Source organism: Piliocolobus tephrosceles, chromosome 14 (genome assembly GCF_002776525.5).
Source record: "Piliocolobus tephrosceles isolate RC106 chromosome 14, ASM277652v3, whole genome shotgun sequence".
NCBI classification, from domain to species: domain Eukaryota; kingdom Metazoa; phylum Chordata; class Mammalia; order Primates; family Cercopithecidae; genus Piliocolobus; species Piliocolobus tephrosceles.
Window position 1 is genome coordinate 61,430,528 of NC_045447.1, and position 27,346 is coordinate 61,457,873.

At 39.4% G+C, this 27,346-nt stretch overlaps 1 protein-coding gene across 1 annotated transcript in view; it reads right to left on the minus strand.

The window, feature by feature from the left end:
* Window positions 1–27,346, minus strand: part of ADAMTSL1 (ADAMTS like 1) — a 437,416-nt gene that overhangs the window by 379,635 nt on the left and 30,435 nt on the right. Inside the window, exon 2 of the mRNA XM_023190023.3 lies at window positions 26,788–26,915. Within this exon, the coding sequence (XP_023045791.2) occupies window positions 26,788–26,915 (128 nt within the window). The remainder of the gene's footprint in view (window positions 1–26,787; window positions 26,916–27,346) is intronic.

Here is a 27,346-nt window from a genome sequence, read left to right on the forward strand (position 1 = left end):
GGAGACTAAATTTGATATAAATGGAAATTATGTAGGTTTGGGGAAAACAGTCTAAGGCAACATCCTCTCTGTTTGTTTGGTCTTCTCTCGACTAGATGGAACTAAGGAAAGCATCTCTGCACTTTTACGGGTTTTTGAGCAACAGTCAGGAGGCTGGTAAATTAAAATTTAGACCCACATGAGAATGTTATGGCTGAATTGTGGAGTTTGTCCTTCAAGTTTCAAATTGGCTTATTTGCTATTATGACTGTTTGGTATGTCTAAATTATAACTAGAAAAATTACTGCCAATTTTTTTTTTTCCAAACAAGTATGATTTTACATATCCCTGCCTATTCTTCAAAGAAAGACATGCTATAACAAAGCATCAAGTTTTCACAAATATGGGCTGGAGTTATGAAAATGAGGAGTATACTCATGTAATCAGAAAAAAAAGGCGAGAATGAGAACGTAGACCATGAAGGTCACGCCCAGCTTCTAATGAAGCCAGAAACTGCTCTGAACATACTGCTCAAAAAATCTGAGACAATGTACGATAAACACCCCAGTGGGGAAAATGAGCGCTGAGCAGTGCTTCCTGGTTAACACACTTTTTGTACAATGTTTTCCAATTTGCAGTCACTTAACACATTCATTGGGCAGCCGGTCTATACTAGCACTAAGCAAGGCACTGTGAAAGACACAAAAATGATGACCTCCCTGATTCTTATCAAAGTTATTATTTACTTGAACAAATCCACACAAATCAGAATAGAACACACAACAGTATAATGCCTGGTGAACAACTCATAGGAATGATCTGAATATTAAATACAGAAGGAATTTGAAAAAGGAGAGATTGAGGAGAGGGCAATAGCTTACAAAGGAAGTATCTTAGGTGTGAGGTCCTATATGGGTGATAGGAGTCCCAAGAATGTGATGGGAGGAAGGAGACTTACTTTGTGATTCAGCCCTCCCTTCCTACTCCTGCTCCCTCGAGTACTATACTAGGTTCTTACTCTATGTTTAATTCAGTAAATTCACCTAACAGTGACTAGATACCTACTCTGTGCAAGGCAAGAAGGTATAAAGAAAAGGAAAATAAAACCTGAGACCACAACACTGATAATCTAATTAGAGACAGTACCATATAAATAACGATAACACAGCCAGACTACGTAAAGGTGACTTAAAAGTAGTGCAAACAAAATGTCTCACAAATACAGCATGGTGAGACTCAGGGGTACAGGTGAAGGTGGCTTTAAATAACATTTAGGATTTTGACAGGTGAGCATGTGGAGGGAGGGACATTGTAGGTGAAGAGCTCACCAGGAGAGGAGGCACAGAGGCAGCAAAAGGCCAGCATTTTAAAGGTCTAGGACAACATCCTGTAGCACCCATGCCTCTTTCACTTTTAGAAAACCAGCCTGGCCAACATAGTGAAACCCTGTCTCTACTAAAAATACAAAAATTAGTCAGGTATCATGGTGCATGCCTGTAATCCCAGCACTCAGGAGGCTGAGGCAGGAGAATCGCTTGAACCCAGGGGGCAGAGGTTGCAGTGAGCTGAGATTGCGCCAATGCACTCCAACCTGGGTGACAGAGGGAGAATCTGTCTCAAAAAAAAAAAAAGAAAGAAAGAAAACCATATTACCATTTAACCTAGCAATCCCACACTGGGTATCAACCCAAAGGAAAAGAAATCATTAGACAAAAAAGACACCTGCATTCATATGTTTATTGCTGCACTATTCACAATAGCAAAGTCACAGAATCAGCCTAGATGTCCATCAATGGATGACTAGATAAAGAGAATGTGGCAGATATACACCATCAATACTACTTAGCCATAAAAAGAATGAAATCAGGTCCTTTACAGCAACATGGATGGAGCTGGGGGCCATTATCCTAAGTGAATTAACTCAGAAGCAGAAAATCAAATACATATCTTCTCACCTGTAAGTAGGAGCTAAACAATGGGTACACATGGACATAAAGATGGAAATATTTGGTACTGGGGACTCCAAAAGAGGAAAGGCTGGGTTTGTGGGGTGGGCGTGGAAAAACTGCCTATTGAGTACAATGTTGAATATTTGGGTGATGGGTACATTAGAAGCCCAAACCCCACCTTTATGCAATATACCCATGTAATAAACATGCATGTGTACCCCCTGAATCTAAAACAAAAAACAGTAAATATTTTTGGACATTGATTTACTTTTCTCCCTTGTAGTCTGTTTGGTCTCTGAGCTGCAGAATCTAGCAATGTGCTTGGTGTACTGTTAGTGCTTTACAAATATTTCGTGAGAGAAGGAAGGAAGGAAAGAATCCCGGGAGCGAGGGATAGAAGGAGGGAAGGAAAGAACAAATGGCCAAAGGAAGAAGGAAGAAACATACAGAAGGAAATGTTATAAAGATAATTTCAGGCCATGATGAACTTTCAGCCTCACATCTGTTCTAATTTTTGAACTTTGAAACCTGATTAAAATCTTTCTATAACAAGATGAAAAGTTTAAAATGAAACTAAATAGCTATCAAAGTGAAAAACATTGGGCTCTATTTTAATGAATACATTTATTTTCATATCTTTATTATAAGTTGTATTTGTCATTGCAATGCATTTGCTTCCTCTGAAAGATGGCTAGGGGTGGGGGCCAGGGGATTGCTGCCTTTGGCTAAAGATCCACTAGCAGGAAGGACATGGACTTTATAGTATACACACACATGCTATAAGGTTTGCAAATGATCTTACGTTTGCTCAGTAGCCAAAAGAGGCAAAGAATGAGAATAAAAACAAATGTGTTTTAGCAACATCAAGTCCAACTTTTCCATCTTCCCTCTGAGGAAAATGTATATCATGAAACTCTAGGACTCTAACAATCTCTCCCGATACAAGCCTTGAGTTGGAAATTTATGAATTATTTTGGCTAGAGACAAAAGCTCTCCGATCCTTCCATGTCACCCAGATGTTCATTGCAAAATGGGGGTCTGGAGAGTCACAACATATTTCTTTAAAACCAGTTATATGAAGAGCAGTTCTGCTCCTCTTCCAATCTAACAGCAAAATGGGCTTGACTGCATATCTGGAGGAGAAACTGTCTCTTTTTTAGCGGCACACATTTTAGAGTTGAAGGGCACCTTGGATGTCTGTTCAATAAATATTTATGGAACACTTGTTCTATTCCAGGCACTGCCCACCTGATTTCACAGGTAAGCAAACAAAATCCCAGAGAAACTCAAATCTAGTCCAATGTCATGCAAATAGAGAATAGTGCCAAAATTCAAAATCAGTAGTTTTATGAAAAATAAAATAAAAGGAATAATCCACAAAGCAGGCAATGAAACTCACTGCTACAAATTCTGGTTCCCACAACATGTGGTTCTTTCCCAGTAGGAAAGGGTCTTTGTCTGGATCAGGGATTCCTACTCCAAAGCCCAAAGGCAGCGGCTGGCTCTGCAGCTATTTGAGGTTGGTATATTAGTTAGGGGCTTCAGCTGATGATCCATGCATGGATGTAACATCACCTAGTGTTTTATAGTTATTCTTCCTGACTCCAGGTGAAGTGTCTATCCCCCATTGTATATGATTTGGATGGACCACCCTCTGTTTCCTCTTAATATCCAGGATGTGTCTCCATCTCTCTCTCTCTCGTTCTTCCTTTCTCTCTCTTTCTCAGTGACTGAAACTAAGGAAAACAGGGTCAGATAAATCTTTTCTATTTTCTACACATTGGGCCCAAACCAAAGAAATACTTCAAGTAATAATGCAAGTAGCATTAGGAAATCTTCCTTCCTTCCTTCCTTCCTTCCTTCCTTCCTTCCTTCCTTCCTTCCTTCCGTCCGTCCGTCCGTTCGTTTTTGTTTTGAGGAGTTGAGGTGAGGGAGGACCTGGAGGGATAGATGCTGAATTGAAGATGGAAGACTCCACTCAACTCTGTGGATAGGAAGTTTAATGACTTTAAGGAGAGGTGAGTCTCCGAGAATTTGAATAAACAACCCAAGAATCACTAGGACATTAACCTGGTCATTCACCAACAAGCTGGAAGCTTAAAGGATCATGTTTGTAGGCTTAAGTAATAAAAGGATGAAAGAATAAGTCAGAAATCACTTAGTTCGTTCACCACTTTGGACAAGGCTGATGATGACTAACACCAGACCAGAAAAGTAGATCCAGAGTAGTACATAGGGCAATTCCCACTGTTACATCTTGACATGCTTGTACCCATGACTTCTCTCCCACATGGCAGACTCCATCATTTCACAGAAACTGCAGTGGGGATTTGAACACAAAAGAAGTTTCTTTTTTTTTTTTTTAACAGTTTGCAATATTTTATTTTATTTTTTTTGAATGTAGAACTTTTACTATATTATGCAATACTTATGTCAAATCTAATTTTTTTTTTATTATTATACTTTAAGTTCTAGGGTACATGTGCATAACGTGCAGGTTTGTTACATATGTATACATGTGCCATGTTGGTGTGCTGCACCCATCAACTCGTCAGCACCCATCAATTCATCATTTATATCAGGTATAACTCCACAGTGCAATCCCTCCCCCCTCCCCCCTCCCCATGATAGGCCCCACTGTGTGATGTTCCCCTTCCCGAGTCTAAGTGAGCTCATTGTTCAGTTCCCACCTATGAGTGAGAACATGCGGTGTTTGGTTTTCTCTTCTTGTGATAGTTTGCTAAGAATGATGGTTTCCAGCTGCATCCATGTCCCTACAAAGGACAAAAACTCATCCTTTTTTATGACTGCATAGTATTCCATGGTGTATATGTGCCACATTTTCTTAATCCAGTCTGTCACTGATGGACATTTGGGTTGATTCCAAGTCTTTGCTATTGTGAATAGTGCCACAATAAACATACGTGCGCATGTGTCTTTGTAGTAGCATAATTTATAATCCTTTGGGTATATACCCAGTAGTGGGATGGCTGGGTCATATGGTACATCTAGTTCTAGATCCTTGAGGAATTGCCATACTGGTTTCCATAATGGTTGAACTAGTTTACAATCCCACCAACAGTGTAAAAGTGTTCCTATTTCTCCACATCCTCTCCAACACCTGTTGTTTCCTGATTTTTTAATGATTGCCATTCTAACTGGTGTGAGATGGTATCTCATTGTGGTTTTGATTTGCATTTCTCTGATGGCCAGTGATGAGGAGCATTTTTTCATGTGTCTGTTGGCTGTATGAATGTCTTCTTTTGAGAAATGTCTGTTCATATCCTTTCCCCCACTTTTTGATGGGGTTGTTTGTTTTTTTCTTGTATATTTGTTTGAGTTCTTTGTAGATTCTGGAAATTAGCCCTTTGTCAGATGAGTAGATTGCAAAAATTTTCTCCCATTCTGTAGGTTGCCTGTTCACTCTGATGGTAGTTTCTTTTGCTGTGCAGAAGCTCTTTAGTTTAATTAGATCCCATTTGTCAATTTTGGCTTTTGCTGCCGTTGCTTTTGGTGTTTTAGACATGAAGTCCTTGCCCATGCCTATGTCCTGAATGGTACTACCTAGATTTTCTTCTAGGGTTTTTATGGTATTAGGTCTAACATTTAAGTCTCTAATCCATCTTGAATTAATCTTCGTATAAGGAGTAAGGAAAGGATCCAGTTTCAGCTTTCTACTTATGGCTAGCCAATTTTCCCAGCACCATTTATTAAATAGGGAATCCTTTCCCCATTTCTTGTTTTTCTCAGGTTTGTCAAAGATCAGATGGCTGTAGATGTGTGGCATTATTTCTGAAGGCTCCGTTCTGTTCCATTGGTCTATATCTCTGTTTTGGTACCGGTACCATGCTGTTTTGGTTACTGTAGCCTTGTAGTATAGTTTGAAGTCAGGTAGCGTGACGCCTCCGGCTTTGTCCTTTTGACTTAGGATTGTCTTGGCAATGCGGGCTCTTTTTTGGTTCCATATGAACTTTAAAGGAGTTTTTTCCAATTCTGTGAAGAAACTCATTGGTAGCTTGATGGGGATGGCACTGAATCTATAAATAACCTTGGGCAGTATGGCCATTTTCACAATATTGATTCTTCCTATCCATGAGCATGGTATGTTCTTCCATTTGTTTGTGTCCTCTTTTATTTCACTGAGCAGTGGTTTGTAGTTCTCCTTGAAGAGCTCTTTTACATCCCTTGTAAGTTGGATTCCTAGGTATTTTATTCTCTTTGAAGCAACTGTGAATGGAAGTTCATTCCTGATTTGGCTCTCTGCTTGTCTGTTACTGGTGTATAAGAATGCTTGTGATTTTTGCACATTAATTTTGTATCCTGAGACTTTGCTGAAGTTGCTTATCAGCTTAAGAAGGTTTTGGGCTGAGACGATGGGGTTTTCTAAATACACAATCATGTCATCTGCAAACAGGGACAATTTGACTTCTTCTTTTCCTAACTGAATACCCTTGATTTCTTTCTCTTGCCTGATTGCCCTAGCCAGAACTTCCAACACTATGTTGAATAGGAGTGGTGAGAGAGGGCATCCCTGTCTTGTGCCAGTTTTCAAAGGGAATGCTTCCAGTTTTTGCCCATTCAGTATGATATTAGCTGTGGGTTTGTCATAAATAGCTCTTATTATTTTGAGGTACGTTCCATCAATACCGAATTTGTTGAGCGTTTTTAGCATGAAGGGCTGTTGAATTTTGTTAAAAGCCTTTTCTGCATCTATTGAGATAATCATGTGGTTCTTGTCTTTGGTTCTGTTGATATGCTGGATTACGTTGATTGATTTGTGAATGTTGAACCAGCCTTGCATCCCAGGGATGAAGCCCACTTGATCATGGTGGATAAGCTTTTTGATGTGCTGCTGAATCCGGTTTGCCAGTATTTCATTGAGGATTTTTGCATCGATGTTCATCACGGAGATAGGTCTAAAATTTTCTTTTTTTGTTGTGTCTCTGCCAGGCTTTGGTATCAGGATGATGTTGGCCTCATAAAATGAGTTAGGGAGGATTCCCTCTTTTTCTATTGATTGGAATAGTTTCAGAAGGAATGGTACCAGCTCCTCCTTGTACCTCTGGTAGAATTCAGCTGTGAATCCATCTGGTCCTGGGCTTTTTTTGGTGGGTAGGCTATTAATTGTTGCCTCAATTTCAGAGCCTGCTATTGGTCTATTCAGGGATTCAACTTCTTCCTGGTTTAGTCTTGGGAGAGTGTACGTGTCCAGGAAATTATCCATTTCTTCTAGATTTTCTAGTTGATTTGCGTAGAGGTGTTTATAGTATTCTCTGATGGTAGTTTGTATTTCTGTGGGGTCGGTGGTGATATCCCCTTTATCATTTTTTATTGCGTCTATTTGATTCCTCTCTCTTTTCTTCTTTATTAGCCTTGCTAGCGGTCTGTCAATTTTGTTGATCTTTTCAAAAAACCAACTCCTGGATTCATTGATTTTTTGGAGGGTTTTTTGTGTCTCTATCTCCTTCAGTTCTGCTCTGATCTTAGTTATTTCTTGCCTTCTGCTAGCTTTTGAATGTGTTTGCTCTTGCCTCTCTAGTTCTTTTAATTGTGATGTTAGAGTGTCAATTTTAGATCTTTCCTGCTTTCTCTTGTGGGCATTTAGTGCTATAAATTTCCCTCTACACACTGCTTTAAATGTGTCCCAGAGATTCTGGTATGTTGTATCTTTGTTCTCATTGGTTTCAAAGAACATCTTTATTTCTGCTTTCATTTCGTTATGTACCCAGTAGTCATTCAGGAGCAGGTTGTTCAGTTTCCATGTAGTTGAGCGGTTTTGATTGAGTTTCTTAGTCCTGAGTTCTAGTTTGATTGCACTGTGGTCAGAGAGACAGTTTGTTATAATTTCTGTTCTTGTACATTTGCTGAGGAGTGCTTTACTTCCAATTATGTGGTAATTTTGGAATAACTGTGATGTGGTGCTGAGAAGAATGTGTATTCTGTTGACTTGGGGTGGAGAGTTCTATAGATATCTATTAGGTCCGCTTGGTGCAGAGATGATTTCAATTCCTGGATATCCTTGTTAACTTTCTGTCTCGTTGATCTGTCTAATGTTGACAGTGGAGTGTTGAAGTCTCCCATTATTATTGTATGGGAGTCTAAGTCTCTTTGTAAGTCTCTAAGGACTTGCTTTATGAATCTGGGTGCTCCTGTATTGGGTGCATATATATTTAGGATTGTTAGCTCTTCCTGTTGAATTGATCCCGTTACCATTATGTAATGGCCTTCTTTGTCTCTTTTGATCTTTAATGGTTTAAAGTCTGTTTTATCAGAGACTAGGATTGCAACCCCTGCTTTTTTTTGTTCTCCATTTGCTTGGTAGATCTTCCTCCATCCCTTTATTTTGAGCCTATGTATGTCTCTGCATGTGAGATGGGTCTCCTGAAGACAGCAGACTGATGGGTCTTGACTCTTGATCCAGTTTGCCAGTCTGTGTCCTTTAATTGGAGCATTTAGTCCATTTACATTTAAGGTTAATATTGTTATGTGTGAACTTGATCCTGCCATTATGATATCAACTGGTTATTTTGCTCATTAGTTGATGCAGTTTCTTCCTAGCCTCGATGGTCTTTACATTTTGGCATGTTTTTGCAATGGCTGGTACCTGTTGTTCCTTTCCATGTTTAGGGCTTCCTTCAGGGTCTCTTGTAAGGCAGGCCTGGTGGTGACAAAATCTCTAAGCATTTGCTTATCTGTAAAGAATTTTATTTCTCCTTCACTTATGAAACTTAGTTTGGCTGGATATGAAATTCTGGGTTGAAAATTCTTTTCTTTAAGAACGTTGAATATTGGCCCACTCTCTTCTGGCTTGTAGAGTTTCTGCCGAGAGATCTGCTGTCAGTCTGATGGGCTTCCCTTTGTGGGTAACCCGACCTTTCTCTCTGGCTGCCCTTAAGATTTTTTCCTTCATTTCAACTTTGGTGAATCTGGCAATTATGTGTCTTGGAGTTGCTCTTCTGGAGGAGTATCTTTGTGGCGTTCTCTGTATTTCCTGAATTTGAATGTTGGCCTGCCCTGCTAGGTTGGGGAAGTTCTCCTGGATGATATCCTGTAGAGTGTTTTCCAATTTGGTTCCATTTTCCCCCTCACTTTCAGGCACCCCAGTCAGACGTAGATTTGGTCTTTTTACATAATCCCATACTTCTTGCAGGCTTTGTTCATTTCTTTTTCTTCTTTTTTCTTTTGGTTTCTCTTCTCGCTTCTTTTCATTCATTTGATCCTCCATCGCTGATACTCTTTCTTCCAGTTGATCGAGTCGGTTACTGAAGCTTGTGCATTTGTCACGTATTTCTCATGTCATGGTTTTCATCTCTGTCATTTCGTTTATGACCTTCTCTGCATTAATTAGTCTAGCTGTCAATTCTTCCACTCTTTTTTCAAGATTTTTAGTTTCTTTGCGCTGGGTACGTAATTCCTCCTTTAGCTCTGAGAGGTTTGATGGACTGAAGCCTTCTTCTCTCATCTCATCAAAATCATTCTCTGACCAGCTTTGATCCATTGCTGGCGATGGGCTGTGATCCTTTGCAGGAGGAGATGCGCTCTTATTTTTTGAATTTCCAGCTTTTCTGCCCTGCCTTTTCCCCATCTGTCTCTGGTCTTTGATGATGGTGACGTACTGATGGGGTTTTGGTATAGGTGTCCTTCCTGTTTGACAGTTTTCCTTCTGACAGTCAGGACCCTCAGCTATAGGTCTGTTGGAGATTGCTTGAGGTCCACTCCAGACCCTGTTTGCATGGGTATCAGCAGCAGAGGTTGCAGAAGATAGAATATTGCTGAACAGCGAGTGCACCTGTCTCATTCTTGCTTCGGAAGCTTCCTCTCAGGGGTGTACTCCACCCTGTGAGGTGTGGGGTCTCAGACTGCCCCTAGTGGGGGATGTCTCCCAGTTAGGCTACTCAGGGGTCAGAGACCCACTTGAGCAGGCAGACTGCCCCTTCTCAGATCTCAACCTCCGTGTTGGGAGATCCACTGCTCTCTTCAAAGCTGTCAGACAGAGTCGTTCGCGTCTGGACAGGCCTCTGCTGCTTTAGCTGAGCCCTGTCCCCAGAGGCGGAGTCTACAGAGACAGGCAGGTTTCCTTGAGCTGCTGTGAGCTCCACCCAGTTCGAGCTTCCCAGCGGCTTTATTTACCTACTTAAGCCTCAGCGATGGCGGGCGCCCCTCCCCCAGCCTCGCTGCTGCCTTGCGGTTAGATTGCTGCAGACTGCTGTGTTAGCAAGGAGGGAGGCTCCCTGGGCGTGGGACCCTCCCGGCCAGGTGTGGGACATAATCTCCGGTGTGCCGGTGTTACAGCGCAGTATTGGGGTGGGAATTACCCGATTTTCCAGGTGTTGTGTGTCTCCGTTCCCCTGGCTAGGAAAAGGGACTCCCTTCCCCCTCGCGCTTCCCAGGTGAGGCGATGCCTCACCCTGCTTCAGCTCTCGCTGGTCGGGCTGCAGCAGCTGACTAGCACCGATTGTCCGGCACTCCCGAGTGAGATGACCCCAGTACCTCAGTTGAAAACGCAGAAATCACCTGTCTTCTGTGTCACTCGCGCTGGGAGATGGAGACTGAAGCTGTTCCTATTCGGCCATCTTGCTCCGCCCCCCCGAAGTTTCTTTATCAGAAAATCCTGCGGTAGCTCACCCCCGTAATCTCAGCACTTTGGGAGGCCAAGGCGAACAAATCACTCGAGCTCAGGAGTGAGAGACTAGCTTGGCCAACATAGTGAAACTCTGCCTCTATAAAAAATACAAAAATTAGCCAGGCATGGTTGCTCACACCTGTGGTCCCAGCTACTCAGGAGGCTGAGGAAGGATGATGGTTTGAAACTGGGAGCTGAAGGTTGCAGTGAGACGAGATGGCAACACTGCACTCCAGCCTGGGTGATACAGTCAGACCTTGTCTGAAAAAACAAACAAACAAACAAACAAAAATTCTTCTTTTCTTCTTCACCATAACCTCTAATTTTTCAGGGAGCTGGAGATAAACCTTACCATTGCACTATCACCCCCTTCAAGACAGCAGCAGTTTTAACCCTGGATACACATTAAAATCATTTGGAGAGCTTTGAAAAAATTACTGATGTCAGGAATCTACCCCAAGAGATCCTAATTTAACTGTTCTTTGGTAGGGCCCAGATATTTGTATTTTTTAAAGCCTTCCAGGTGATTCTAAAGTGTAACTAGGATTAAGAATTACTTCCACAACAGAAGGAGGAATAAAAACCACAAGACCATCTCTGACAGATGCAGAAAAAGCATTTGGCAAAATTTAACATCTTTCATGATGTGAACTCTCAAACTAGGCATAGAAAGAAATGTCTTCAAAATAACCAAGGCCATATGTGGAAAGTCCTCAGCTAATATCACACTCAATGACTTTTCCTCTAAGATCATGAACAAGGCAAGGTTGCTCACTCTTGCCACTTCTGTTCAAAAGCATACTGAAAGTCTTAGATCTGTAAGAGAAGAAAAAGAAATAAAAGGCATCCAAAAAAGAAAGGAAGATGTAAAATGATCTCTGTTTGCAGATGACATGATCTTACAAGCAGAAAACTCTAAACAGTTCACGAAGGACTAATAAACAAACTGAGTAAAATTAAGGGATACAAAATCAATATAGAAAAATCAGTTGCAATACTACACACTAATAACAAACTATCCACAAAAGAAATTCAGAGAACAGTCTCATCTACAATCACATCAAAAAGAATAAACTACTTAGGAATAAAATAAGGAAGTGAAGGACTTGTACACTGAAAATCACAAAACATTACTGAAAGAAATTAAAGATGACACAAATAAACGGTAAAACATTCCATGTTCATGGAGTGTAAGAGTTAATAATGTTAAAATGTCCATGTTGGCGGAGCAAGATGGCCGAATAGGAACAGCTCCAGTCTCCAGCTCCCAGCGCGAGTGACACAGAAGACAGGTGATTTCTGCATTTTCAACTGAGGTAATGGGTTTATCTCACTAGGGAGTGCCGGACAATCGGTGCTGGTCAGCTGTTGCAGCCCGACCAGCCAGAGCTGAAGCAGGGCGAGGCATCGCCTCACCTGGGAAGTGCAAGGGGGAAGGGAATCCCTTTTCCTAGCCAGGGGAACGGAGACACACAACACCTGGAAAATCGGGCAACTCCCACCCCAATACTGCGCTTTAAGCAAACGGGCACACCAGGACATTATATCCCACACCTGGCCGGGAGGGTCCCATGCCCAAGGAGCCTTCTTCATTGCTAGCATGGCAGTCTGCCATCTAACTGCAAGGCAGCCGCGAGGCTGGGGGAGGGGCGCCCGCCATTGCTGAGGCTTAAGTAGGTAAACAAAGCCCTGGAAAGATCGAACTGGGTGGAGCTCACAGCAGCTCAAGGAGGCCTGCCAGTCTCTGTAGACTTCACCTCTGGGGACAGGGCACAGCTAAACAACAAAAACAACAACAACAACAACAAAAAGCAGCAGAAACCTCTGCAGATGCAAACGACTCTGTCTGACAGCTTTGATGAGAGCAGTGGATCCCCCAAGACGGAGGTTGAGATCTGAGAATGGACAGACTGCCTGCTCAAGTGGGTCCCTGACCCCTGAGTAGCCTAACTGGGAGACATTCTCCACTAGGGGCAGACCGATACCCCACACCTCACATGGTGGAGTACACCCCTGAGAGGAAGCTTCCAAAGCAAGAATCAGACAGGTACACTCGCTGTTCAGCAGTATTCTATCTTCTGCAGCCTCTGCTGCTGACGCCCAGGCAAACAATGTCTGGAGTGGACCTCAAGCAATCTCCAACAGACCTACAGCTGATGGTCCTGACTGGTAGAAGGAAAACTAACAAAAAGGAAGGACACCCACACCAAAACCCCATCAGTACGTCACCATCATCAACGACCAGAGGCAGATAAAACCACACAGATCGGGAAAAAGCAGGGCAGAAAAGCTGGAAATTCAAAGAATAAGAGCACATTTTCCCCTGCAAAGGAGCGCAGCTCATCGCCAGCAATGGATCAAAGCTGGACGGAGAATGACTTTGACGAGATGAGAGAAGAAGGCTTCAGACCATCAAACTTCTCCGAGCTAAAGGAGGAATTACATACCCAGTGCAAAGAAACTAAAAATCTTGAAAAAAGAGTGGAAGAATTGATAACCAGAATAATTAATGCAGAGAAGGCCATAAACGAACTGACAGAGATGAAAACCATGACACGAGAAATACGTGACAAATGCACAAGCTTCAGTAACTGACTCGATCAACTGGAAGAAAGAGTATCAGCGATTGAGGATCAAATGAATGAAAAGAAGCGAGAAGAGAAACCAAAAGAAAAAAGAAGAAAAAGAAATGAACAAAGCCTGCAAGAAGTATGGGATTATGTAAAAAGACCAAATCTACATCTGATTGGGGTACCTGAAAGTGAGGGGGAAAATGGAACCAAGTTGGAAAACACTCTGCAGGATATCATCCAGGAGAACTTCCCCAACCTAGTAGGGCAGACCAACATTCAAATTCAGGAAGTACAGAGAATGCCACAAAGATACTCCTCCAGAAGAGCAACTCCAAGACACATAATTGCCAGATTCACCAAAGTTGAAATGAAGGAAAAAATCTTAAGGGCAGCCAGAGAGAAAGGTCGGGTTACCCACAAAGGGAAGTCCATCAGACTAACAGCAGATCTCTCGGCAGAAACTCTACAAGCCAGAAGAGAGTGGGGGCCAATATTCAACGTTCTTAAAGAAAAGAATTTTCAACCCAGAATTTCATATCCAGCCAAACTAAGTTTCATAAGTGAAGGAGAAATAAAATCCTTTACAGATAAGCAAATGCTTAGAGATTTTGTCACCACCAGGCCTGCCTTACAAGAGACCGTGAAGGAAGCCCTAAACATGGAAAGGAATAACAGGTACCAGCCATTGCAAAAACATGCCAAAATGTAAAGACCATTGAGGCTAGGAAGAAACTGCATCAATTAATGAGCAAAATAACCAGTTGATATCATAATGGAAGGATCAAGTTCACACATAACAATATTAACCTTAAATGTAAATGGACTAAATGCTCCAATTAAAAGACACAGACTGGCAAACTGGATCAAGAGTCAAGACCCATCAGTCTGCTGTCTTCAGGAGACCCATCTCACATGCAGAGACATACATAGGCTCAAAATAAAGGGATGGAGGAAGATCTACCAAGCAAATGGAGAACAAAAATAGCAGGGGTTGCAATCCTAGTCTCTGATAAAACAGACTTCAAACCATCAAAGATCAAAAGAGACAAAGAAGGCCATTACATAATGGTAAAGGGATCAATTCAACAGGAAGAGCTAACTATCCTAAATATATATGCACCCAATACAGGAGCACCCAGATTCATAAAGCAAGTCCTTAGAGCCTTACAAAGGGACTTAGACTCCCATACAATAATAATGGGAGACTTCAACACCCCACTGTCAACATTAGACAGATCAACGAGACAGAAAGTTAACAAGGTTATACAGGAATTGAATTCATCTCTGCAGCAAGCGGACCTAATAGACATCTACAGAACTCTCCACCCCAAATCAACAGAATATACATTCTTCTCAGCACCACATCACAGTTATTCCAAAATTGACCACATAGTTGGAAGTAAAGCACTCCTCAGCAAATGTAAAAGAACAGAAATAATAACAAACTGTCTCTCAGACCACAGTGCAATCAAACTAGAACTCAGGACTAAGAAACTCAATCAAAACCGCTCAACTACATGGAAACTGAATAACCTGCTCCTGAATGACTACTGGGTACATAATGAATTGAAGTCAGAAATAAAGATGTTCTTTGAAACCAATGAGAACAAAAATACAACATACCAGAATCTCTGGGACACATTTAAAGCAATGTGTAGAGGGAAATTTATAGCACTAAATGCCCACAAGAGAAAGCAGAAAAGATCTAAAATGGACACTCTAACAACACAATTAAAAGAACTAGAGAAGCAAGAGCAAACACATTCAAAAGCTAGCAGAAGGTAAGAAATAACTAAGATCAAAGCAGAACTGAAGGAGATAGAGACACAAAAAACCCTCCAAAAAATCAATGAATCCAGGAGTTGGTTTTTTGAAAAGATCAACAAAATTGACTGACCGCTAGCAAGACTAATAAAGAAGAAAAGAGAGAAGAATCAAATAGATGCAATAAAAAATGATAAAAGGGATATCACCACCGACCCCACAGAAATACAAACTACCATCAGAGAATACTATAAACATCTCTACGCAAATAAACTAGAAAATCTAGAAGAAAGGGATAATTTCCTGGACACTTACACTCTTCCAAGACTAAACCAGGAAGAAGCTGAATCCCTGAATAGACCAATAGCAGGCTCTGAAATTGAGGCAATAATTAATAGCCTACCAACCAAAAAAAGTCCAGGTCCAGATGGATTCACAGCTGAATTCTACCAGAGGTACAAGGAGGAGTGGGTACCACTCCTTCTGAAACTATTCCAATCAATAGAAAAAGAGGGAATCCTCCCTAACTCATTTTATGAGGCCAACATCATCCTGATACCAAAGCCTGGCAGAGACACAACAAAAAAAGATAATTTTAGACCAATATCCCTGATGAACATCGATGCAGAAATCCTCAATAAAGTACTGGCAAACCGGATTCAGCAGCACATCAAAAAGCTTATCCACCATGATCAAGTGGGCTTCATCCCTGGGATGCAAGGCTGGTTCAACATACACAAATCAATAAACGTAATCCAGTATATAAACAGAACCAAAGACAAAAACCACATGATTATCTCAATAGACGCAGAAAAGGCCTTTGACAAAATTCAACAGCCCTTCATGCTAAAAACGCTCAATAAATTCGGTATTGATGGAAAGTATCTCAAAATAATAAGAGCTATTTATGACAAACCCACAGCCAATATCATACTGAATGAGCAAAAACTGGAAGCATTCCCTTTGAAAACTGGCACAAGACAGGGATGTCCTCTCTCACCACTCCTATTCAATATAGTGTTGGAAGTTCTGGCTAGGGCAATCAGGCAAGAGAAAGAAATCAAGGGTATTCAGTTAGGAAAAGAAGAAGTCAAATTGTCCCTGTTTGCAGATGACATGATTGTATATTTAGAAAACCCCATTGTCTCAGCCCAAAATCTCCTTAAGCTGATAAGCAACTTCAGCAAAGTCTCAGGATACAAAATCAATGTGCAAAAATCACAAGCATTCTTATACACCAGTAACAGACAAACAGAGAGCCAAATCAGGAATGAACTTCCATTCACAATTGCTTCAAAGATAATAAAATACCTAGGAATCCAACTTACAAGGGATGTAAAAGAGCTCTTCAAGGAGAACTACAAACCACTGCTCAGTGAAATCAAAGAGGACACAAACAAATGGAAGAACATACCATGCTCATGGATAGGAAGAATCAATATCGTGAAAATGGCCATACTGCCCAAGGTCATTTATAGATTCAATGCCATCCCCATCAAGCTACCAATGACTTTCTTCACAGAATTGGAAAAAACTCCTTTAAAGTTCATATGGAACCAAAAAAGATCCTGCATTGCCAAGACAATCCTAAGTCAAAAGATCAAAGCTGGAGGCGTCACGATACCTGACTTCAAACTATACTACAAGGCTACAGTAACCAAAACAGCATGGTACTGGTACCAAAACAGAGATATAGATCTATGGAACAGAACAGAGTCCTCAGAAATAATACCACACATCTACAGCCATCTGATCTTTGATAAACTTGACAAAAACAAGAAATGGGGAAAGGATTCCCTATTTAAGAAATGGTGCTGGGAAAATTGGCTAGCCATATAGTAGAAAGCTGAAACTGGATCCTTTCCTTACTCCTTATATGAAAATTAATTCAAGATGGATTAGAGACTTAAATGTTAGACCTAATTCCATAAAAACCCTAGAAGAAAACCTAGGTAATAGCATTCAGGACATAGGCAAGGGCAAGGACTTCATGTCTAAAACACCAAAAGCAATGGCAACAAAAGCCCAAATTGACAAATGGGATCTAATTAAACTAAAGAGCTTCTGCACAGCAAAATAAACTACCATCAGAGTGAACAGGGAACCTACAGGATGGGAGAACATTTTTGCAATCTACTCATCGGACAAAGGGCTAATATCCAGAACCTACAAAGAACTCCAACAAATTTACAAGAAACAAACAAACAACCCCATAAAAAAGTGGGCAAAGGATATGAACAGACATTTCTCAAAAGAAGACATTCATACAGCCAACAGACACATGAAAAAATGCTCATCATCACTGGCCATCAGAGAAATGCAAATCAAAACCACAAGGAGATACCATCTCACACCAGTTAGAATGGCAATCATTAAAAAGTCAGGAAACAACAGGTGCTGGAGAGGATGTGGAGAAATAGGAACACTTTTACACTGTTGGTGGGATTGTAAACTAGTTCAACCATTAAGGGAAACAGTATGGCGATTCCTCAAGGATCTAGAACTAGAAGTACCATATGACCCAGCCATCCCATTACTGGGTATATACCCAAAGGATTACAAATCATGCTGCTATAAAGACACATGCACACGTATGTTTATTGTGGCACTATTCACAATAGCAAAGACTTGGAATCAACCCAAATGTCCATCAGTGACAGACTGGATTAAGAAAATGTGGCACATATACACCATGGAATACTATGCAGTCATAAAAAAGGATGAGTTGGAGTCCTTTGTAGGGACATGGATGCAGCTGGAAACCATCATTCTCACCAAACTATCGCAAGAACAGAAAACCAAACACCACATGTTCACACTCATAGGTGGGAACTGAACAATGAGATCACTTGGACTCGGGAAGGGGAACATCACACACTGGGGCCTATCCCGGGGAGGGGGGAGGGGGGAGGGATCGCATTGGGAGTTATACCTGATGTAAATGACGAGTTGATGGGTGCTGACGAGTTCATGGGTGCAGCACACCAACATGGCATAAGTATACATATGTAACAAACCTGCACGTTATGCACATGTACCCTAGAACTTAAAGTAAAGTAAAATAAAATAAAATAAAATAAAATAAAATAAAATAAAATGTCCATGTTACCCAATGTAATCTACAGATACAATGCATTGCCTATCAAACTCCCAGTAACTGATTATTATAGAAATAGAAAAAACAGTTCTAAAATTCATATGAAACCAAAAAGAATCTGGAATGTTCAGAATAATATCGAGAGAGAACAAAGCTGAAGGCACCACAGTTCCCGATTTCAAAACATTTTATAAGCTACAGAAATTAAAACAGTATGGTACTGGTGTAAAGATATGCCAGGGTAAAGACACCTTGGTGTGAAGACAGACATACACACCAATGGAACACCTAGAAAAACACTCACACATATACAGTCAACTGATCTTTGGCAAAGGTTCCAAGAATACACAGTGGGGAAAGGTGCTGGGAAAACTGGATATCCACATGTGAAAGAATAAAATTGCTATCAAAATTTCACCACATATGAAAATTAACTCAAAATGGATTATAGACTTAAATGTAAGACCTGAAACTATAAAACTCCAACTGGAAAATATAGGGGCAAAGCTTCCTAATATTGATTTGGCAATGATTTCTTAGCTGTAACACCAAAAGCACAAGCAACAAAGGCAAAAATAGACAAGTAGGACACTATCAAAGTAAAGAGTCTGCACAGCAAAGGAAACAACAAAAATGAATGAACTTTGAGGCCATTATGCTGAGCGAAATAAGTCAGAAATAAGGACAAGTACTACGTGATTCCACGTATATGAGGTATCTAGACTAGTCAAGTACACAGAAGCAGACAGTAGAATGGAGGCTGCCAGAGGTTGGTGGGGAGAGAGAAATCGTGCTTGCCATTCAAGGAGTCTAGTTTCAGTTACACAAGATGGTAAATCGTAGAGATCTACTGCACAGCACTGCTAGTATAGTTAACAATGCTGTATAGAACACTTCAAATTTGGTTGAGATGGTGGATCTCATGCTAAATTGTCTTACCACAATAAAAAATGAAAATAAAAAGAGGAAGGGAAATAACAAAGAGGGAATTAGAGAGGAGATTAGCTCTAAGATCCTTCTCAGCTCAGTCTAGGTCTAAGTTTGAAATATTTTCTTAATTCTGCAAATGCAGAATTGGTTCCACCAACCTTGGTTTTGTGGTATAGGGATTAGGTTCCCAATTCTTTTGTAGAGATGTTTAATATCACATAGTTTTCCTCCTCTTTAGGTAAAGTGCAGATTGAAGAAATAAAATGACAATACTGCATATACTGTTTAAAAGCCAATTATTAAACATCTGAGTGTCTGCTGTATGCTAAGCACTATAAAAAAGGGGGACTTCATACAACTTAATTAGGAAAGTAAAACATTATTATATAAAATGATTCTACCATAATAAAATAACAATACATATAAAATATTTTTAAAACCCAGTTCCACATATGTATTATTTACAGAATTGGGGGAAGTTCTCTTAGTTCTTAAAATATCTTACAACTATAATCAGTAGAAACTCAGAGGCAAATTAATAATTTGGTAAATTCTTGAGACTCTGGCCCCTTGGGATTTCTATCCTTGGTTATACCTACCAATTTGCTTAATGCATAGTAGGTATTCAATAAATATTTATTGAAGGAATGAATGAAAATTGAGGAGATATACAAACTTTAGAAGGGCTACTGAACAAGCCACATAAGGATTATTTTTTTAATAAACAGAAAAAGACAGCTAAGAGTTACAGATTCCTGATATGGCAAGTAAAGGTTATGGACAACAAACACATTTCCAATCATCTTTTATTCCAACAAATTGGCTTATGGGATAAAACAGGTCATAAATTGGTCTTAAACATTCAGTCATTGGCCTTAGAGCATTTGCCTCCTGAAAGGAGATCAGATCTTGGAACAATACACCCCCGCCTAAGATATATGACCTGAAATATTAGAAGTCCTGGTAATACATTTAGACTAGGCTTTCACCCAAAAAGTAAAAGGAAGGCAACTGCAAACTCTTAAGCATCTGTTCCAAAATGTGCTATCTTCTTTAATGAAGCAAAAAGACCATCTCATACAAATGACATGAGTAGTCATACCCACTCTGAACTTGTATATCTTTCTTTTAAACAAAAATTCAAACATTTCCAAGGAAAACAAGGGTGATAACATATAACACCAGATGAAGAATAACAGATAAAGCCTGCTTTGGGGCTCACTTGAGCTGAAAGTTCTAAAACCTCTTAAAACAAGTCCTGTGAACCTTAATTGATGTTATGATAGAGATGAGATGTCTTTGAAAGAAAAAAAACAAACATTTGTTTTAGAAGCAAAATCTTACCATTAAAAATTTTCTTTTGGTATATATTATTATACAGTATGGAAATAAGATGCTAACTAAAGCCTATATTAGTGTATCAATATTTTCATGGCAGAATATCTGTGTTTGCAATTAAAAATCAGAGAAGTCAGCTTACTTTCTCTTAGCACAATTATTATGAAATGAGACTTGTAGAATGATCTTTCCTATTCCTGTGGACTAAGACTCCTTGGGGCTATTTATTTTAATTTTTCTGTGTTTATGTTGACACCATTCTGGCAGCCACATGCCTTTGGAATAATACTATAATCTTACTTGTTTTAGGCACCCCTCATGTGACTTTTATTTCTTGCTCATCTAATAATCGTATTTACCTCAAAAACGTTTAAATTCAATTTTAAGATTTAACTCAAAATATATTAACGTTTTAACAATTCTGCCATCCTTCATAAGATCAGTTTTTGCTATTTGGATAGATATGAAACAGTCAAACCCATCATTGAATCAGTTAAGATTTAGTGTAATATTTATATTCTGACTGTATTAATTAATTATGCTCTTAATGCAATATTGATGTAGTATTAATCTATACTATTAGCTAGATGAATTTGACATTTCAGAAAGTATAAAAAGTCTCAGAAGACCTTTAAATCTTCTTTAGTCACCAGTGCAAAGGTTCACATCACACCTAAGAGCTGCCAGCTATCTGACTCGCTGCCATCTCAAATGAGCTGCAGTTTCCTCCTTTGAGCCTGGTCTTGGCATTGACTGAGTACAATAAGACAGACAATGTTACATACCAGATTGAGTGTCTTATGCATTTGGAACTTCTTATGAGCAAAGCTAAATTAGCTGGCTGAAGACAAACCTAGAGCTCTGAAAGATAGATCTTTAGTATCCAGTATTTTTTAAAAAGCTAGACAAATGAGTTCACTACAAGTATTATTTCAGAGTATTTAGTAGGAGGGTTGAGGAACTGGAGAGAGGAGCAGCTTCTCAAGGTAGCTAGTACTTCATTTGAAGTAAAATAAATGTCCATCATCAAGCACCAGTAGGTATAGTCTCTTTTCTAATTGATGAAAAATAAAAACAGATATTATATTCTACTTGGTGATACTAGATTAGTAAAAGTTACATTATAAGAGTTACTCAATGAAACCTCATATAATCTTACAAACATCAGTAAAGGTGGGAGACAATGTTCATACACTGTCTTTCTTTGTTGTTCAACCCAGGGTTGCAGATAAAGGCAATGATCAGTGTTCCAATATCATAAACCTGGAAAATCAAGCACTGCCTACTTTCTGCAAGCCTCAGAGAAAGGGTAGGGGAGAAACCAAGGAAAGAATTCTGCTCAGTATGTTCCTGGGTCAGAACCTTTTCTCCAGTATCAAGTACTGCTTGTTGAGAATGAAGGCATTTATATTTAACATGTGTCTATGTTTCCATTCTGCTTTGTCTCCATTGAATTTTTTTCTATAACCTTCAAAAGATCACTCAGAGAGGATGTTCTGTACTCAGAGGGTAAACCAAGTCTCCTCACAAGCTCCTAATCCATCAGGGAAAAAAATTACCTCCAGAAATTGAGTAGTTGTCATTTACTCCATAAAATCTGAGTAATCTAGCTTCCTTTACAGTTCTGTCATATTGGGAAGAGAATAATCATTAGCTGATAGACTTGAAAAAATAATCAGACCTGAGAATGATCTAAGAGGTCACATTACCAGAGTTGGAAAATTGGCCTGGCAGGTTAATTTACCTGGTAGATGGGATTTATTTGGATTCAATATGAATGCTACTACATGCATTCCAGTTACCTACTAGGCCTCTAAGGATATATACATTCATAACCTCTGATCTTTCCCTATTGGGAAGGTATATAAGGTGACTGAACTGAATTTAGATGCATAAATTTGGAGTGGAGAAATGAGACAGAACCCAGTAAGTTCATTATCCCATTAAAGATGAGTAAGAAAGCCATAGAAGACTATTCATGGTAGACTGAAGAATAGTCCCAATTTTTCACTCTCTTTCTAACTCATGCTTCCACATGTAACATTTTGGCTCTCCCATTCTGACTCTGGACTTGGTGGGTGGCTTAGTTTGCCCGATAAGATACTAGCAAATACGGTACAGAAGCTGGAAACAGGCTTTGCACTGGGAATAGCTCTCTCTTACACCTCTGCCGTTACTATGAGAACTTGCCTAGGCTAGCCGGCCAGAGGATAAGGAACTTGTGGAGCAGAATTGGGTTTCCCATGTTGGCTCAGATGAAGCCAGTCTAGATCAGCCAACATCCAGCCAACACTAGATATGTGATGAAGACCATCCAAGTCCATCAGAGCCACCTAGCCAAGTAATAATTCCGTATCTGATATTCTAGTGAGGATTAGTGGTGGTTATGTAGCATTACTGTGGCACTGAATAATTGCTACACCAATTAGAGTTTCCATTAGAGTAAGGAACTAAGGAGAGTATACTAATAAATTCTTGCTGGTACTAGAATAGATAGAATCAGTTGTTGAGGAAAAAAACTTGAAAACTTTAAAAATCAAACTGATTTGAAGTCTTGAGGCTGAGCACATATCTCAGAACATATTTATTTCTAAATTATAAGAGTCAAAATACATTCTAAATTCAGCCTAAGGACTGATTGAGGGCCATACTTAAGCAATGACTTAATTACAGTTATGCATGAATGAGAAAAATGTTAGAATGTATTTCATTAATATTATATTTTATTTTTATAAGTATACTTATTTAATATTTCTTATTGCTTAAAGTTATCTATTTTAATGAAAATTAAAATTTTTATACATGACTGCAACTGAAAAGTTTAATCAATGCTAGGTATCTCCATGAACTTTGATAGCTGAAACCTAGCTTTTTGAAACATGAGGCTGTAACCCAGGAATTTCTGTTAATAGTGAAAGATCTTGATTGCAAATAAAAATTATCAAGAAAACAAACAACTTCTTAGGTGCTTGACAAGTTAAAAGATAGTGAAGACAATTACGCTTCCATCCAAGATCCTGAGCAGATGCAGTCAAACTATATAGGGAGGAGAATATAAATCATCTAAAATGAAATCATCCAAACTGTCTGATTCCCTTTAGATACCAAAGGGGACTTGCTCCACACTTTCATTACACATAAAAAAGGAGAAAACACAGGGCTAAAATCCTGTTAATAAAACTTGTGAAGTGATACAGAACGGCAGAAAGAGAAAGCCAGGGACACACAAACATTTGAGAATCTCTGATTCCAAACATAATAATCCCATGGTAAAGAAAACAGATTTTTTTTTTTTTTTTTTTTTGAGACAAAGTTTCACTCTTGACACCCAGGCTGGAGTGCGGTGATGCGATCTTGGCTCACTGCAACCTCCGCCTCTGGGGTTCAAGCGATTCTTCTGCCTCAGCCTCCCCATAGCTGGAATTACAAGCATCCGCCACCACGCCCAGCTATTTTTTGTATTTTTAGTAGACACAGGGTTTCTCCATATTGGCCAGGTTTATCTTGAACTCTTGATCTCAGGTAATCCACCCACCTTGGCCTCCCAAAGTACTGGGATTACAGGAGTGAGCCACTGTGCCTGGCCAAACTGAATTTTGATTGAGGACCAGTGACACTTAGGATAAGGTCTCCCCTGGGTAAGTGGGTCTGACCAGTATCCACAAAGGGCCACTGCCAGGTTAAGTTCTCTGCAACAGAAGCTTTCAGACTCTTTTGAAATGATACATATTTTCTGTCACAGCTCAGCACACACACAAACGCATGCATGGGGTGGGGGGTTTGTATGTGTATATGCATGCCTTGTTTTGAAAAATGCAACAAACACAAAGGTCTTGAATCAAAGCAGGAACTATCTAAGTGGTTCAATAATAGCATATTCTGTTGTGCCTTCTAGAAAATAAGTGTATACTTGCCATAAAAGCTAAAGTATTGGGTTAGTGAATTGAAGGTAATAGCAAAAACTGCAATTACTTTTGCACCAACTTAATAGTTTAAAAGTCAGCATTATAACATCTATGAACATTCAATGGGTTACATACTTTTTTGGTATTATTATAAAGGTATTTACTTAGTCACTGTAGATCTTTAAATTGTCCTTGGAGATGCAGATTTTCTATAATCAACACACCCGCAAAGACAGTAACTCAGTCTTAGTTTTGCTCCTTTTAAAATCTGTAGCTGTAAGATTTAACTCATTAGGGCACAGAGGTCATATGATAATGTGGTCATATCATGAGCTGCTTGTCTCCAGAAAGCCCACTAGAATCTTAGACTGAACAGCTAAATCAACCTCTATGTTGTTTGTCTTACAAGGATCAGAATTAATGCAGTTTAGCCTAACAATACAAATCCTATTGAAGAATGATGTCAAAATATATGCCAGGGCATCTATAAATAGTTACTTCACAATTAAAAATATATATTACATTTCTGTCCAGATTGTTCCAGAGTTTAATGATGATGACAAGTTTTTGACTTGCTGAAGAATTACTAGAATTTAACAGTATAGAACATATCCATGTGTATAATGTATCAGTCCATACTAAGCACTGGTTTTTAAGAAACTAATACTTCTTTATATTCTTGTTGGATTTGGAAATGCCTTCTATTTGGAGACATTTTTTCTTCTTCAATTTCCTAAAGAATGGGTAGTATACCTCTGCCCCATGTTTTAAACTTCTTGTTCAGCCTTGTATGAGATTACTGAATATATGTTTTTAATACTTGAAAGTAAAATAGGGACATATCTTCTATATGTTTACAATTTCAGCATTTATATTCTACTTTTCTAATGCTTTAGAAGTAGAAGACAACTGATATCTTTTGTAGTTTCATAAGAGAGCCCTAACACCTAGAGCTTTAACTTACTAGGTGGCAAAATTGTCTTTATTTTTAATTCCACATGGCATCAATATTTGATTAGTTGCTGAATAACAGAATTTCGTGATTTTAATGTACTCCCTAAATTGCTTCTCAGTCTCTCACTCAGTAAAAGATCCTACCGCAATCTAACATACATATCACTGAGACAATATGAAAATTCCCCTTTGTTTCTTATTAGTTTTGTGAGACACATGTTTTGGCTTATCTCTAAGAAAATATTCAAGGATGCTAATTTGAGCAAACTAGGTAACAGGAACATTCTAAATTTATACTTTTTGGCTTTACTGATGTATGAATATTACCAGTTACATTATCACCCTGTAGCAGCATATATTGCAGATTTAGGAAGTTTTGTATATTCGAGATTAAGAGAGCAGGTGAATAAGAAGGAGCAAAAGTCTAGTCTTTCTTATCAGCTTAAGGTTCTTGCTGATTCGAAGCTGGCCTCAAAAATGAGACAAACAAACTTGCTGGTAGATATAATCACATTGACCCACTTTTAGTGCACACCTCGATGCCACAGTGGCCAAATATCAGAACTGATCTGGTGTCTTGTTGGATATATCTCAGGTTATAACATTTCCAGTGAGACCTGCCTGGAGCCAAAATGGTCTTTTGTGATTCAATGAAGAACCATCTACTGGGCTTCTAATATCTGTTAGATCCTGTGCAGGCCTTGGGGAGACAGAAAGGAATAAGGCTCAGATGCTGATTTCAAGAAATTCTCATTCTTATTAAAGTAAGTTGACATTTTTTCTGAACCTCTGTCTCATCACTTTCTGCTATTTGTTTATGAAATGTCTAGAATTCTTTTTCTGTTTCCTGTTTTATAATATAGTATGTACAGTAATTTTGATCAAACCTCCTACTTGCTATACATAACACTTTTCAGAGTCAAATAAAATCTTTCATTAAAAATATTACCATAGTACTTTATATTTTACAGTTTGGAGACAGATCTAGTCACAGACCACACAGCTCAAGGAGTTTTAAATTATTATTACTCTAAGTAAAAATTTCCATTCTAAGGCCTCAGGCCCTTTCCTTTTAGCTTAAATGTCATTAGCCACCCCCATGTCTACCTTATTCATCCCTCTCACTATTTCTGACCCAATTCCCACTGAAGCTTCTATTTTTCCGAACTTCCTTATATCCAAAATTCATCATTCATTGAACTGAATGACTTTAAGAAAATTCTGGCTATTAGGACATCTACAAAGATAAACCCATATATTACTCACTTGCAAAGTACTTGGTAATACTAAAAATCCAGCATAAACCCAATATGCTACTAACACCAATATTGTACAATATATTATAGAGCTAACAATTCCAGAACCATTCCTAACAATAAATTCTCCTTCCAGTCCTAACATGAAAACAGATAACATGTGCTTGGTAAAGATGATAAGTTCTCTATTGCTTATCATCTGATAAGAGTATATAAAGACCTGGCTGGAGATGGACATAAGTACACAAGTAAAAACACGTAAGAACACAAATTTAATTATTTGTACGTTCCTTTAATTATTTTCTTTTATCTGGATCTGTAAGCAACAAAATATTCTCCATTAAACCCAGTCACGAAAGTATGCCTCAAACCTGCTACCTCTGGTTCTCACAAAGACCCCCAACAGGTGCAGGACTTACTTGCTGCTCAGGCAGCGTCTCAGAGAGTAGGAGGCCCCTCCCCCGCAGGTGCGTGAGCACTCACTCCATGGGCCCCAGGCATCCCATAGGCCGTCCCGGTCCTCCTCGGAGCGTGCGGTTCTGGAACTCTGTGAGAAACAAAAGAATGGTCAGCATCATATCCCCATGGAACCCTGAAACACGTGTCCTAAAATGTGACTGGCCTGTACGTGTGTACATGGTGGCCTTGCCAGGAATGAAAACGTGCAATCAGATTCTCGGATTCTTTTCCATTTCATACTGCCTATATGTTCAGGGAGAGGGATATTTAAATTTAAGGACCCTGGGCAATGACTGAAGTGGGCACGAGGTTGTACAAATGGAACAAATGGAAAAGGAAACCAGAAACAGGAATTTTGGTTAGAAGACAATCAACTGCATTGAAGTCACAATTCTGCTCAGGGTTCATGAGTGTATTCTTCATCTCTTTGTGAAGGTAAAGAAGCTGCTCTCAGAAGTGTTTCTGCCCTGAGAAGCTTGGCATGTGCATACTAAACTGCTTCCCAAAATCTAACAATAT